General features: G+C 39.0%; 1 protein-coding gene across 1 annotated transcript; it reads left to right on the top strand.

The window, feature by feature from the left end:
- The first annotated feature begins 4306 nt into the window (after positions 1-4306).
- LOC306997287 (uncharacterized protein) lies at positions 4307-6702 on the top strand. Its single transcript, XM_079610524.1, has 5 exons — positions 4307-4378; positions 4651-4703; positions 4788-4828; positions 4928-5081; positions 5578-6702. The coding sequence occupies exons 1-5, from the start codon at positions 4323-4325 to the stop codon at positions 5793-5795; spliced, it is 522 nt and encodes a 173-aa protein (XP_079466650.1). The 5' UTR covers positions 4307-4322; the 3' UTR covers positions 5796-6702.
- Positions 6703-13242: the final 6540 nt, after the last annotated feature.

Here is a 13242-nt window from a genome sequence, read left to right as displayed (position 1 = left end):
TTTTACCCAAGTAAGTTTTGTTTCTTATTTGTCGCTCACATAGGGCTGATATTGTGATTGATATTGTGATATGGCTTAGTGTGATTTAATTAATTAATTTATTATTTCCATATTAACAATGCAATATATGCAACAATTTTCCAAAAGTCCCAAATATACAAAAATTGTCACATGAGGATGCATTTACTGGAGAAGCAAAATGACTTGTTTTCTCTTTGAAATAAGTTCATTTTTCTTATCCCACTGCCAAATATTTAGCTTGTTTTAAGCATAAATGCACTTAGTTTTGGAATTCGTTTTAGAAAAAAAGACTTGCTGGTTTGCTTTTCTACCAAATACGTCTGAGTGTAAGATTTTTTTTATATATATATTTAAACTGGAAAACAAGGTTAAAAAATACTATATATTATATATACAGAAAAACTAAATGTTGCAATTTTTTCTCCAATATCATGCATTGCTAGTCTCATTTTGTATGGTTACAATAAATAGCTGTATTTTTCTCCTCAAGGTGGCAAAGAAAACCCATTTACAGTTTCACCTAGTTACCACAACTGGTCCCCATGGATAGGTCCAAAAACAAGGGAATCGGCCATGGTATTAAACACGGAGAGTGCAAAGGTTAAATCCTCAAATGATGGGAGTGACATTGATGTGCCTTTTACTGAGGAAAGACTTGGAGATGAGCTGCTCCACCTCAAGGTAAATAGTTGCTTAAATTGTTCAGAAGGGTTTTGGTTTATTATTACACTGTTGGCTGCATAGCACAGTCGTATGTATAGGGTCTCTTCATAAATATTATAATTTTATAGTAATTTATTTTTGCTGAACCTACTCACAAATTTGCATATTTGATCAGATTTGCGATTTGAAAAAGCTATGTCGACAGTGTGGGGTTGATGATGTTGGATCCAAAATGGATCTCATTCTCAGGCTTCGCAATAAAATGTCAAACAGAGTGACTTACAACAAGGTGTTTGAACAGGTGTGGGGTGCTTCTGGTGAGTGATGTTTTTTGTTACTCAATGAAGTTAACAATACAGTACTACAAAATAAACATTAATGAAATATAATATGACAAACTGCTTAAAACAGCAATTACTCGTACCTATATAATTTCATGTGTGTTATTGAAATGGTTTCACTGATCTTTCAGAAAATGTAGTTTTCATTCAATTGTTTTGTATGCTTTTAGGTGGCCTGGGTGTAATAATGTGTCCTTGTGGTGTTGTGTACTCTATTAAATTTAATTTGAGAGCAGAGAGTCCCCGTGACTTTGCAGACCTTCTATTGTCTTGGAAACACTTTCCAAATATCTCAATTTATGATTATCCTAGAGGATTGGTGGCACACACAAATAAGCGCAAACCACTTCACCCACCTTTCCATCCCTTTGAGGGCAGAGTACAAGACCCCTCCTCTGAAAACCTACAAAACGCAAAAGAAGGAAAGCTAAAGGTTCATCTTCCCTGGCTGGCTCACAAGAAAAAACCTATGGATCCTGACTGCCACCCATTGACCGGGTCCTCAGAGCACTATTGCCTGTGTGACGTTTTCCACCAGAGCAATAGCAAAGACAAGAGAGATGTGCTGCGCACTATTGGTCTTGTACCTGAGCTGGCTGGAAAGATCAATAGTCAGTGTGCAGAGCAGCTGTTCTCTGAAGTAAAAAGAAACAATTACTTTATGAACATGCTAAGACCTTCTGCACACATTTTTCTTGCTCGAAACATCCTTCACCACCGGAATCTCACACGGAACAGGAAGAAGTTGGAACAATTCAAGAAATTGTTCAGTGGCAGTCCTAATTTGCAATTAGACTCCAATGGAAAGGTCATACTTGGTAATGTATAAATATTATACTAATGTGCTGCATGTGAATAGGTCATTCCATTCTATTAATTGTACTAACTATATCTTTATAACACATGAGTAGGAGCAGAACCAGAACCAAATGTGGGACCAAATTATCCAAAGACAAACCAAACTTTTAATACAACTCTGAATGAGAAGGACATGCATACAGGTTGAGGTTATTTAACTCATTGAAGATTTGCTTACATTTTAAGTAAATTTTTTATAAAAAAAAATTCTATCTTTTACTTCTGTACAGCTGTCCAGTCGCAGTGTGACCCTAAACGTTGTTCAAGTCCTGTGGTAACAAGCCTGAACATTGTTAAATCAAGCAAAACATTTTGGGGGACCATGCCAAATGAGGGGCAACAGCAGTTGGTAAGTGAATTTCAGGGATTTTATCTTTACAAAATACTGTTCATCAGCCTGAGCATTTATGTATTTCTATCTGACTGTTAGCTAAACAATGCTTTGGATGTCAGAAAGTCCAAAGATGAGCTATTGGCAACTGTATACAACACAACGCTAAACCGATCAGACCTGTGCTGCCTGGGACTGGAAAGAGACGTTGAGGGAACGGTACACAATTCAAAGACATTATATGAATAGCAATTAATAGTGAAAGTTGTTTATATTGAGTTTCTATGTTTTATTTAAACGCAGATTCTCAACTGTTGCCTGAAAGTGGTAGAGACCATAGCAAAATCACAGGTGAGATAGTCATATAAATAGTCAAAATAATATTTTGTGCTCAATTTACTTTAGCTGTTTAAAGAGATAGTTTACCCAAAAATAAAAATTGTCAGAATTTGAGTTTATTTCTTTTGTTGAACACAAAAGATGAGGACGACTGTTAACCAAAGTTGCTGGTCCCCATTGTCTTCCTTTTTTTTTTTTTTTTAAACAATACAATGGAAGTATGTACAGGTATAATCATACACCAACAATTGTATTTATTGGTGAACTATACCTTTAAGCAGCCCCTTATCTGAAATATACATACTTTTGTAGATGTGCTTACAGCGGTCAGAATGTTAATACTCCCAGATGTTGTATTTAAAATTCAAAATTTTGTCCTAGGTTAAATTAAAGTATGTTCAATTTTCCAAACAGAATGTGAATGTTTTTTCGGCCAGTTCACATCAAATTGAAACATAGCCAAACAGGACTCTTGAAGAGCAACTTCTACACCTGCCTGTATGTATTATAGTCAGTCCTGTTTAATATGAAACCCAGTCACAGTTTCTAAATTTCAGTGATGACCGATATTATTTGTTTTCAAGCTGGATGAAAACATCGACTGGTTTATCTTCCCAACATGGATACCAGGACATTGGATGGTTTGTGTAAGTCATTCTGAATCTGTAGTGTTTACCTGGGATAACTTATGTTTGCATAATTTTTAGATACTATTTGATATATGAACTGCAATTGTCTTTCGGTGTATATATTGTGACATATCAACAGATTATGAAGCCTGGAGAGCATGACATTTTTTTCCTTGATCCTCTGCACGGCAAAACATTCAATAAGGAAGAATACATGCTCATCTAAAGGTTTTTTAGTGCACTGTTCAGAGTTCAGAGATTGTGGTCGTTCTTAACCACATTTTGATAAGATTGTGGTCGTTCTTAACCACATTTTGTTAAGATTGTGGTCGTTCCTAACCACATTTTGTTAAGATTGTGGTCGTTCTTAACCACATTTTGTTAAGATTGTGGTCGTTCCTAACCACATTTTGTTAAGATTGTGGTCGTTCCTAACCACATTTTGTTAAGATTGTGGTCGTTCTTAACCACATTTTGATAAGATTGTGGTCGTTCTTAACCAAAATTTGAATAAAGTTGTGGCCATTAGCACAGGTAGGTTTTTATGTGACTTGTTCATCTGACTTAGGATCTAATTATTTTTACAGATCACTTTTTTTGTAAAGTGTCAATGAAAATAATCATATTACTCATGGCAAGTTCTGGTTCTGCCTCACATTTCATTTCTCTTGTATTGTTTTGTTTGATGCAGTGCAGTAACTGTTTTGTCTTTGTCATCACAGAAACATTGCACAAATCATGTCTCCTGGGCCTTGGCATGAATACTGTGTCGACGATATTACGGTACCAATATTCATTTGAATGAATAACTGTAAAAGCTTTGGAAATTGTTTTATTTTTTCAAGGTGGATTGACTGTGTATGGCAACATTAACAGGGCCTTCCACGACAACATCAAAGCAACAGCTGTGGTGTCTTTGTCTTGATGGTAAGTTTATAAAGCTGAGGTTTTGCTTACTAGGTGTTTATCCAGTATATGTATATGAGCAAATGTATTTGTAATGTTTTCTATTTCAGTATTCACTGAGCTTTGTGACAGCAGGGGCCTTTGCATATTTCACTTACCTCTGTAAAATCAATGGAAACCCCCCATATTATTAAAAGTAAACTAACTGAGTATTTATTTTTAACTTAGCCTGACATGCCTTGCATCAGGAGGTGGTGGTGTCTGCTGCTTTTGGAGAATTTCCCCTTGAAGTTTGTTTGATTTCTTCATTTTTTTTAAATCCACATTTTGAATTTGCACTCTAATTGTTGCTGTGCTGTCACACTATACGTACTGTTCATTGAAGCTTCAATTACCAAATGCTTAAATTTAGCAGTTTAAAATAAATTAGTGTTTGTAAATCTAGATTGATAATAAATTAATTACATGTATCAATCTAAACAAGTGGATTTAAATTATGGTCCTGGAGATGTCATTAAGAACAAACTGTCTTTATGAGACTTTATATTTTAAACATTTGAAGGTCAGACGCTGAAAGAAAGCAACTCCGGAAAAAGAGGAGAGTAGAGAGAGCAGGTATTGGTTCCCACTTTAAACCTTGAACCGTAAATAACAGGGATTTGAAAATGATGCTACTCTTGCTCTTACTCTCCAATTTAGAGGTGATGGAAACCCCCCTGCCGGTTGATTGTTTGACCAAGGTAAGCGCATTATAAACTCCTGTCAATCTATCAGTTACCCTTTTTAATAAGTCGTATGTAAAGTTACATTTTGGAATGACTGTTGGCTACTTTGGACAGATGCCACCTGACATCCTCTGGCGGATCCTGATGGGAGTCGTCACAGACGACGGCGATGTGGCTTTGTGGAGACTCTCACTGACGTGCAAGCTTTTCAGAGACGTTGTCAGCAAGCCCAAATTCAGGGAAGAGGCCCACTTCGTATGGCTGGACAGTAAGTTCTTTAAATCTAAGTTGTTGTGAGTATTGTAAAAGGTACTTGAGGAAGTCTGTCTGTCTGTCTGTCCATCCATTTCGGTCTGTCTGTTCTTCCTATCTGTCTGTCTGTGCAATCTGTCTGGTCTGTCTGTGCAGTCTGTCTATGTGTCTGTTCTGTCTGCAATCTGTCTGTTCTTCCTATCTATCTATCGTCTATCCATGTCTGATAGACTGTATTGCCTTCAAAACTTTCAGCTTGAAAACTACTTTGATCTTGAACTTAAAACCTTCAAGCTTTTAAAACTATTTCAAACTTTTAGGATAGGATTTCGCAAGCCTAATTAAAGTTTGTGTTGACATAAACAAAGCAAGTCTATTAGGCAAAGCCAATAACACTCAAGCATATCTTGTCTAACATTTTCCTATAATATGTTTAAAATATCTAAAAAAGTTGTTAATGCCTTTCTTCAAAATGATTCAATATTGTTTGTTCTGTATTTTATCTAAATTAGGTGTTGTGAACTGGAGTGCATTTTCCAGACAATATAGGCAGGAGTTCCGGGTGCCCTACTCGCTGACTCTGTGCTTGTACCACCTGGGTATGTGGGTGATGGCCGAAGGGGAGTCCTGCGAGGATTTTATTCTGAGAAGGAGGTTCCGGGCTATTGTTCGGTTGACTGTTTTTTTAATGACGGAGGGGAATTTCAGGCTGAGTAGATTGTGTGTGTGAGTGTAGGTGAGTGTACGTGCGTGTGAGTGTACGTGCGTGTGAGTGTACGTGCGTGTGAGTGTACGTGTGTGCGTGTGAGTGTGTACGTGCGCGCGTGTGTACGTGCGCGAGTGTGTACGTACGCATGCGCGTGAGTGTACGTACGCATGCGCGTGAGTGTACGTACGCATGCGCTTGAGTGTACGTACGCATGCGCGTGAGTGTACGTACGTATGCGCGTGAGTGTACGTACGTATGCGCGTGAGTGTACGTACGTATGCGCGTGAGTGTACGTACGTATGCGCGTGAGTGTGTACGCAAGTAGTGTGTGTGTGAACGTACGTATGCGCGTGAGTGTACGTACGTATGCGCGTGAGTGTGTACGCAAGTAGTGTGTGTGTGTACGTACGTATGCGCGTGAGTGTACGTACGTATGCGCGTGAGTGTACGTACGTATGCGCGTGTACGCAAGTAGTGTGTGTGAGTGTACGTGCGTGTGAGTGTACGCAAGTAGTGTGTGTGTGAGTGTACGCAAGTAGTGTGTGTGTGAGTGTACGCAAGTAGTGTGTGTGTGTGTACGCAAGTAGTGTGTGTGAACGCAAATAGTGTGTGTGAGTGTACGCAAGTAGTGTGTGTGTGAGTGTAAGCAAGTAGTGTTGTGTGTGAGTGTGCGCAAATAGTGTGTGTGAGTGTACGCAAGTAGTGTGTGTGTGTGTGTGTGTGTGTGTACGTGCGTACGTGCGCGTGTGTGTACGTGCGTGTGTACGGTTGATGTACGTGATTATCTGTATATGTGCACTTTTTATTTATTTTTATTTTATGTGTGCACGGTTGATGTACGTGATTATCTGTATGTGTATTTTTCTATTTTTCTGTATGTATTTTTCTTTTACACAATTATTTTGGTTTTGAAATAAGTTATCACTGGTATGAGTTTGGTTTTTTGAGTTGGCATGCATAATATGGGATACAGAGATTGACATTGTACTGTAGTTAGTTTAACTTCAAACTATTTTATTGGCATACATGTTTTATAATAACTTAATGCACAAAAATAAACAAGAACTATTACAGAGGAATGATTAAAATAAGAAATATATAAGGTGCCATTAATGTTTACAGTAATTTTGTCATTTACACAGTGAAGTACAACAGAAAGTGAAAAACGTTTAAAATACACAGACACACAATATACTCTGTAATTCCTTATAAGTCTACCTTAAAGGTAGGGTTGGTAATCCTGTTCAGAAACATTTTTTTTTATACTGGGTGAAATGGTCCTTCCATTCTGATAGTAGTCAATACATTATGTGTTCAGAAAAAGGAATGAAACAAATCTGACCTCTGTAGCAGCTGTAGGACAGTAAAAACTCTGACCAATCACTGCCATTCGGTGCGAATGTAAAGAACCAATCAGATGCCTTCATGTCTCGTGCCCGAGCACCACTGCGTGCACAGCAGTGATGCGCGGGTCAATGTATAAACAACCCGCACCCGACCGACGTTTTCAACTAACCCGCCCGCAACTCGGACCGCAAAAAAAAGAAAGAAAATATTGTACCCGACCCGCGTTTTTTAAAGTAGCTATAGTAAATGCTCATCGCGTCATGGGCCATAGACGGAGGAACTATGTCACGACACACCCACGGGAAAAGGTAAGATCCAAAAGCAGTTTATTAGGGAAATCCGTACTCACAATCCAGCCAGGCAAATGGTCAAAATCCAATAATTCAATCCAAGGACACAAGACAAGAACAGGCAACAGGAACAGGAACAGGAACAGGAACAGGAACAGGAACAGAAGTGTGGGGACAATATACAAGGACTCCGTGACATGAACTGAGACAGACAGGGTACTTATACACAGACACTAACAAGGAACAGCTGGGAACAATAAAGACAGGGAACAGCTGTGTGAAATGAACATTGATGGGTAACAGACAAAGGATTATGGGAAATGTAGTTATAATGTGGATGACACCGTGGGGAAGAGGACCTCTAGTGGACACCAGGAATACACAAACCAGACACTGTGACAAACTAGGGGTGCGCATTTTTCAGAATGCTGTATGATATAGCCTAGTGTTTTGTAATAAAGGCTTGATTTATTCATTTATTTCGTTTCATTTTCTTAACAATTAAGATGCTGCATGTGTTTATCCAGTCTAATTGACGTGTGCGTCTCTCCCCGGACTTTCCCAACAAAAATCCCGCCCCCCTCTCAGCAAATAGGCTACATAAAACTGACATTACTGAGCTATATGCGTTTAAAAGTAGCCTATTAAAATGGCACAATGGCATTGCTCAGTTCAACGCGTTGGGAAATCGGGCATTTTGTCCCGCGTCAGCTTTTATTCAAAAGTTAATAACGCGCTCAACATTCAAAAGGTAAATAAGGATTTCCCACTTTTATCTGCAGACTACTCGTGCGTCATCCTCGCGCATTCATCCAATAAAGTGTAGACCTATGTATTTCATAGAACATTGTGTCTAGTACTATATAAATTACAAAGGTAAACGACCCGACCGACCGCGACCCGAATATCATTAAAAATATTCTTGGATGACTCGTAACCGCGGGCGCAGGCACCCGCTCATTTTGGATCAACCCGCGCATCACTGGTAGGTACATGCAGCTGACTCCAAATGTGGATGCGCGTTCATGTTTGTGGGGGGGCGTAGCTTTGGACGGAGCACTGACAGGAGGGGGCGGAGCTTAGAAGAGGTGCCACTTTCAAATCTGGCTAGCTCTCCAACATTACCTACTCTAGCTTTAAATCAGGGATAGTTAAAACTATGGATATGCACTACTCCTTTTTGCTGCTTTCATTATTACTTTAGAGTTGTTTTAATACTTTATCATTTTATTAAAGTATTATTTCAAATTTGAGCATGCGTTTTTAAGACGCGTGACGTCACCCCTTAAAGCAAATACGACGCATGCGCTGTCAGCGCGATATGGCGCATGCGTTTTAAAGACCGCATTTTCAGTTTACCGTGGCGTCGACGTCATTACTGTGCCACTAACCAATGAGAAGCCCCAGGTGCTGCCCCGCCTCGATCGACGTCATCACTTTGCCCCTAACCAATGAGAAATGTTATGGGCGGGGCTGCACGTGCAGCCCCGCCCCAGATGCAGCCCCGCCCCGATCTGCAGGCTGCAGCCAGGTGTACTAGAAACGAAGAGCCATTTAAGGGAGCCGAATCTTTGAAAAGAGCCAGACTTCCAATCACTACACTCCACTACACATATAGGGATATGTTTCGAAACACTGATCCGAAGTGTGATTCAAAACACCCATGTCACGTGACTACGGCTAAATGAAGCTTCGAAGTGTTTTGACAGGTTGCATGGTCCGCCGAATCAGCGTTTGATTGACAGGGTCGGGAACACACCACACAATCGCACATCTGTATAAAAGTGAAGTCAACGCATCTTGACCTCGTGGGTTTTTGTGAGAGGAGTTTGATTTTAAGATAGCGAATTTTTGGTGATATAGTGACATTTATAGTGCGATTTGTTTAGTTATATTTAGGCTTACATTTAAATTTAAACATTGACTGCTAGAGACAGACAGAGTACACATAGTGACACATTAAAGGAGAACTCCGGTCAATTTTAACATTGAGCTCATTTTTTTGTACATTTGGAGTGCTGCCAATACAGAGAACAATGACAAAAATCCTCTTAAAAAATGTTATCCTCTTTTTAAAATTTGCACCCTGTTGACTTCAATGGGGCAAGTTTTAAACCTGCTTTTACTCTCTTAACATCCTTAATGTGTCATTACAAGTGCCCAGCCATGTGAGTGATTCCTTCAGAGTGAACACGAGTGAATCTGACTGCAGTAGATGTGAAAGATATTAATAAAAATGATGTTATATCAGCCAGCGCACAGACCTGTATTTAGTTCCTGTTTTCGGTCGAAGTCCAAAGTAGTCGATTGTCGAGTTCACGCGCGTGATCATAGGTAACTAAACCTATGCGCGTGAACTCGTCAATCGAGTACTGTGCACTTCGACCGAAAACAGGAACTAAATACAGGTCTGTGCGCTGGCTGATATAACATCCTTTTTATTAATATCTTTCACATCTAATTTCACATCTATTGATATATATATTTGTAAGACTGCCGACCCCATATAGAACAGTGAAAATAAAAGGAAAAAGGAAAATAAATATCCGGCGAATATCGAACCTAAAACTAACTTTACCGCACTCAACCACCGTGAGTGCATTTCATGTCGTGGCTATATGCCTATTCCTGATTGGCAGTGAAGAGAGCGCTCAAAACTCTCCAGAGCACACCATTTAGTGAAAAAAAATAATAATAGAAAGTATCATTCTCTGTAAAGCAATGGAACGTGAACATAAGATAATTTATCCAGATGTTTCTAAATGTGCGCTCTTTTGGACTAAAAGCCTAATTGAAGCTGTTAAGTAGCCGATCGCAATGGAGCAGATGGATCAACACGCATGTTATTCTTTGCGAAATAAAGATATCAGGTTGCGCCGTTTGATTATGGCTTTGAAGCTCTCAGTCGGAGGATGTTAAGGCCCGGGTATTTTATCCCATGCTCTGTCTTTCAAACTTTCAAACTACTTCGTGACCGCGGAAAGACGCGTTCGGCGCGTGCGTGCGCACTATAGTGTATTGGATTTTTTTCAAGCTCTCAAGTCACTACTTTGGGCTGATTATACCCCTCGCTCGTACGTGGCCAGACTGTGGAAATATGGCTAATAATTTCTGGATATCTGGCATACAAGTTAACCAAACAAAACAAACGAACGAAAACGGGTAAGGCAGGGGGCCCATACTGGGCGGGGCCCATGGGCTGCAACCCAGTCAAGCCTAATGGTAAGTCCGGCCTTGGGTATAGCCCCTGTGTCTCCACGCAGGATCATGTTGTAAATCACCTACATAATGGAAAAAATTTAGTTCTGTTAGGCTCAGCATATGTGTAGCCTATGTAATACAGTGTGCTTGATATTTATATTTTCCGTTTCCATGTTCAAATAATGTGCTACATGCGACTATGAAAATTATTGAGTGCACAGATCCTGGCCATTTTGCATCCACATTTGGGATATGGTATAGCGTCACATAACACCAAGACATTTTAGTCAGTCAACTGCATACTTTTTGATTCCATTCCTTTTTTTTATTTTTTTATTTTTGATATAATAATATTACAAATCTGATATATTTAGAATTGTAATAGTAACTTACCTGCACATTTACACTGTGAACCTAATTTCTGTTCACAAAATCATCATTGAGGCCTTGATGGGAACCACCAATCACGTTAGTGAAGCCTGACACAAAGGCTACTGTAAATCATAATTATTGGCAAGGTCATGATTGCATGATCTTCATTTTAAAATGAAAATCTACCTGCAGCAAAAAAAAAAAATCTGCTTTACAACCTTGGGTCTGAAAATACCACAAAAACTCCTAAAAAAAAAAAGCTTGAGCGCGAGTTAAACTTTCTGAATGGCACGACAGGCAGCACTTTTCACCAAGTTCACCGTATCTCCAATATTGTAAAGGAAAGTACCACTCGCAAAGAATCTGAGGGAAATGCACACAGTTTGTGCTGTTGTTAAAGCCTGACTCCGACGAGTCGAACATTAAATGTTTTGTTCCAACAAATGAATGATGCAAACGACACTCTCACGAATGACACGCGCTAAAGGAGTTCCCGGATCACCTCCGCTTATAAAGCCCCGATCTAACCCTGTTACCCTGAAATAAGCGGCTCGCGAGCAGGCTTAAGCTTACGCACCTGTTGCTATGACAGCAAGTCCAGGATGAGCGTCGAAGAACCAAACAAACCAAGATCATGCCAAATCGCCAACAATCCAGCTAACTGAGTTAGCGACGTACGAAGACCGGGCCCCTGAGCAAGGAAATCAATGTTTTCAGGATTACTAGATAAATACAGGCAGGTGAGGTGTTATCAGGGCTGAAGCTAAACTCTGCAGGACAGTGGCCCTCCAGGACCGAAGTGTCCTATCCCTGGTGTAGTGGTTCAGGAGGGGAGGAAAGCAAACAGACCTCTGTGGATAATCTTGGTCACCTGAGTGACATATAGTTGCTGGCTAGCAAGAAACCTATTTTGAATTTTTAACATTATCATTTTGAAAGTTGCTTATAATACTAACACACTCTTCTATTCTATTCATTTAAAAAACAACATTCATTTAGATTAAACTGAGAAGGGTCATAGCACTTGCATTTTGTTGTCCTACTGCTAGTTTCACTGCTTCTATTGTTCTCATTTGTAAGTCGCTTTGGATAAAAGCGTCTGTTAAATGAATAAATGTAAATATTTGTCTTCCTTTTTTTGACTCCTGTCATTTTTGTTTTTATATGGAAAAGTTAGTCACTTGATATGTCTTAGAAATTGATTTTGTCCTGCCTTTGGCCTTAAGTGGGAAAATAAGTCACATCATCTTTAACCCTTATGTGCTGTTGGGGCTGTTTTCAGCCACTATGGGGTATTTTTGAGTCTTATTTTGTCCATAACTTTTTCCGTGTTTCAGCAAATGGAATGATTTTTGGTGACAAAGCTTATTTTTACACATATTTTAGGAAAATGCTTTGAAAATTTTCAAAAACTTAACAGTACACTCTGGGCAAATTCACTACCCTTTCGTTATGTTCGTGGCTGAAAACAGCCACTACTTTAAACTGCTGTAAAAATTGATCAGATAAATATTTTTTTGCCATTTTTTTTGCATAAATCTATTAATCAACATCAGTCCTGTTCAAAACTACTAAATGTTTTAAAAAAAATCAAGATTTTAACTCTTTAATTGCCAAATTCATAAATTATGACACTGATTTGGGAGGGGAAAAAACACAAAATTACTTATTTTCAATATAAAATGTGATTGTGGACTGTATTTTTTTTTACCTTTTATCACAGTCTTGGACATGTCAAAGATTAGAAACAACATTGGTTTTGATGCATTGTTAGTTTTTGTGCAGCATCAGATTTTAACTTTTTCTCCCTCATTTACTGTTCGTGGCTGTTTTTGCCCCATTGACTTCCATTATAACCACATTTTTTGATTGCAAAGCCATGACACCATATAATCATGCATTTTTGATTGTTGGTGGTTTTCCCTGTTGGGAAGAGGTAAAAATTTAAATTTTTACTGTTGATAACCAGGTGGCACCATTAACCCTTTATATAGGCCTGTGCAAAAAAAAGCTTAGTTTCTGGCTTTTACATGGAGTCATATGGAGTATAATAGCATAATAAAGTGTGTGTGTGTGTGTGTGTGTGTGTGTGTGTGTGTGTGTGTGTGTGTGTGTGTGTGAGAGAGAGAGAGAGAGAGAGAGAGAGAGAGAGAGAGAGAGAGAACTCACCTTGATGCGTCTGAGAAAATCAAAATTTGCACCTCAGCTCTCAGAACTACATGGAGTAAACAAAAACAAAGTAAGTGTATTTATGCATC

Source organism: Phoxinus phoxinus (assembly GCF_949152265.1).
Source record: "Phoxinus phoxinus genome assembly, chromosome: 4".
NCBI lineage: Eukaryota > Metazoa > Chordata > Actinopteri > Cypriniformes > Leuciscidae > Phoxinus > Phoxinus phoxinus.
This window is presented reverse-complemented; position numbering and strand designations above follow the sequence as displayed.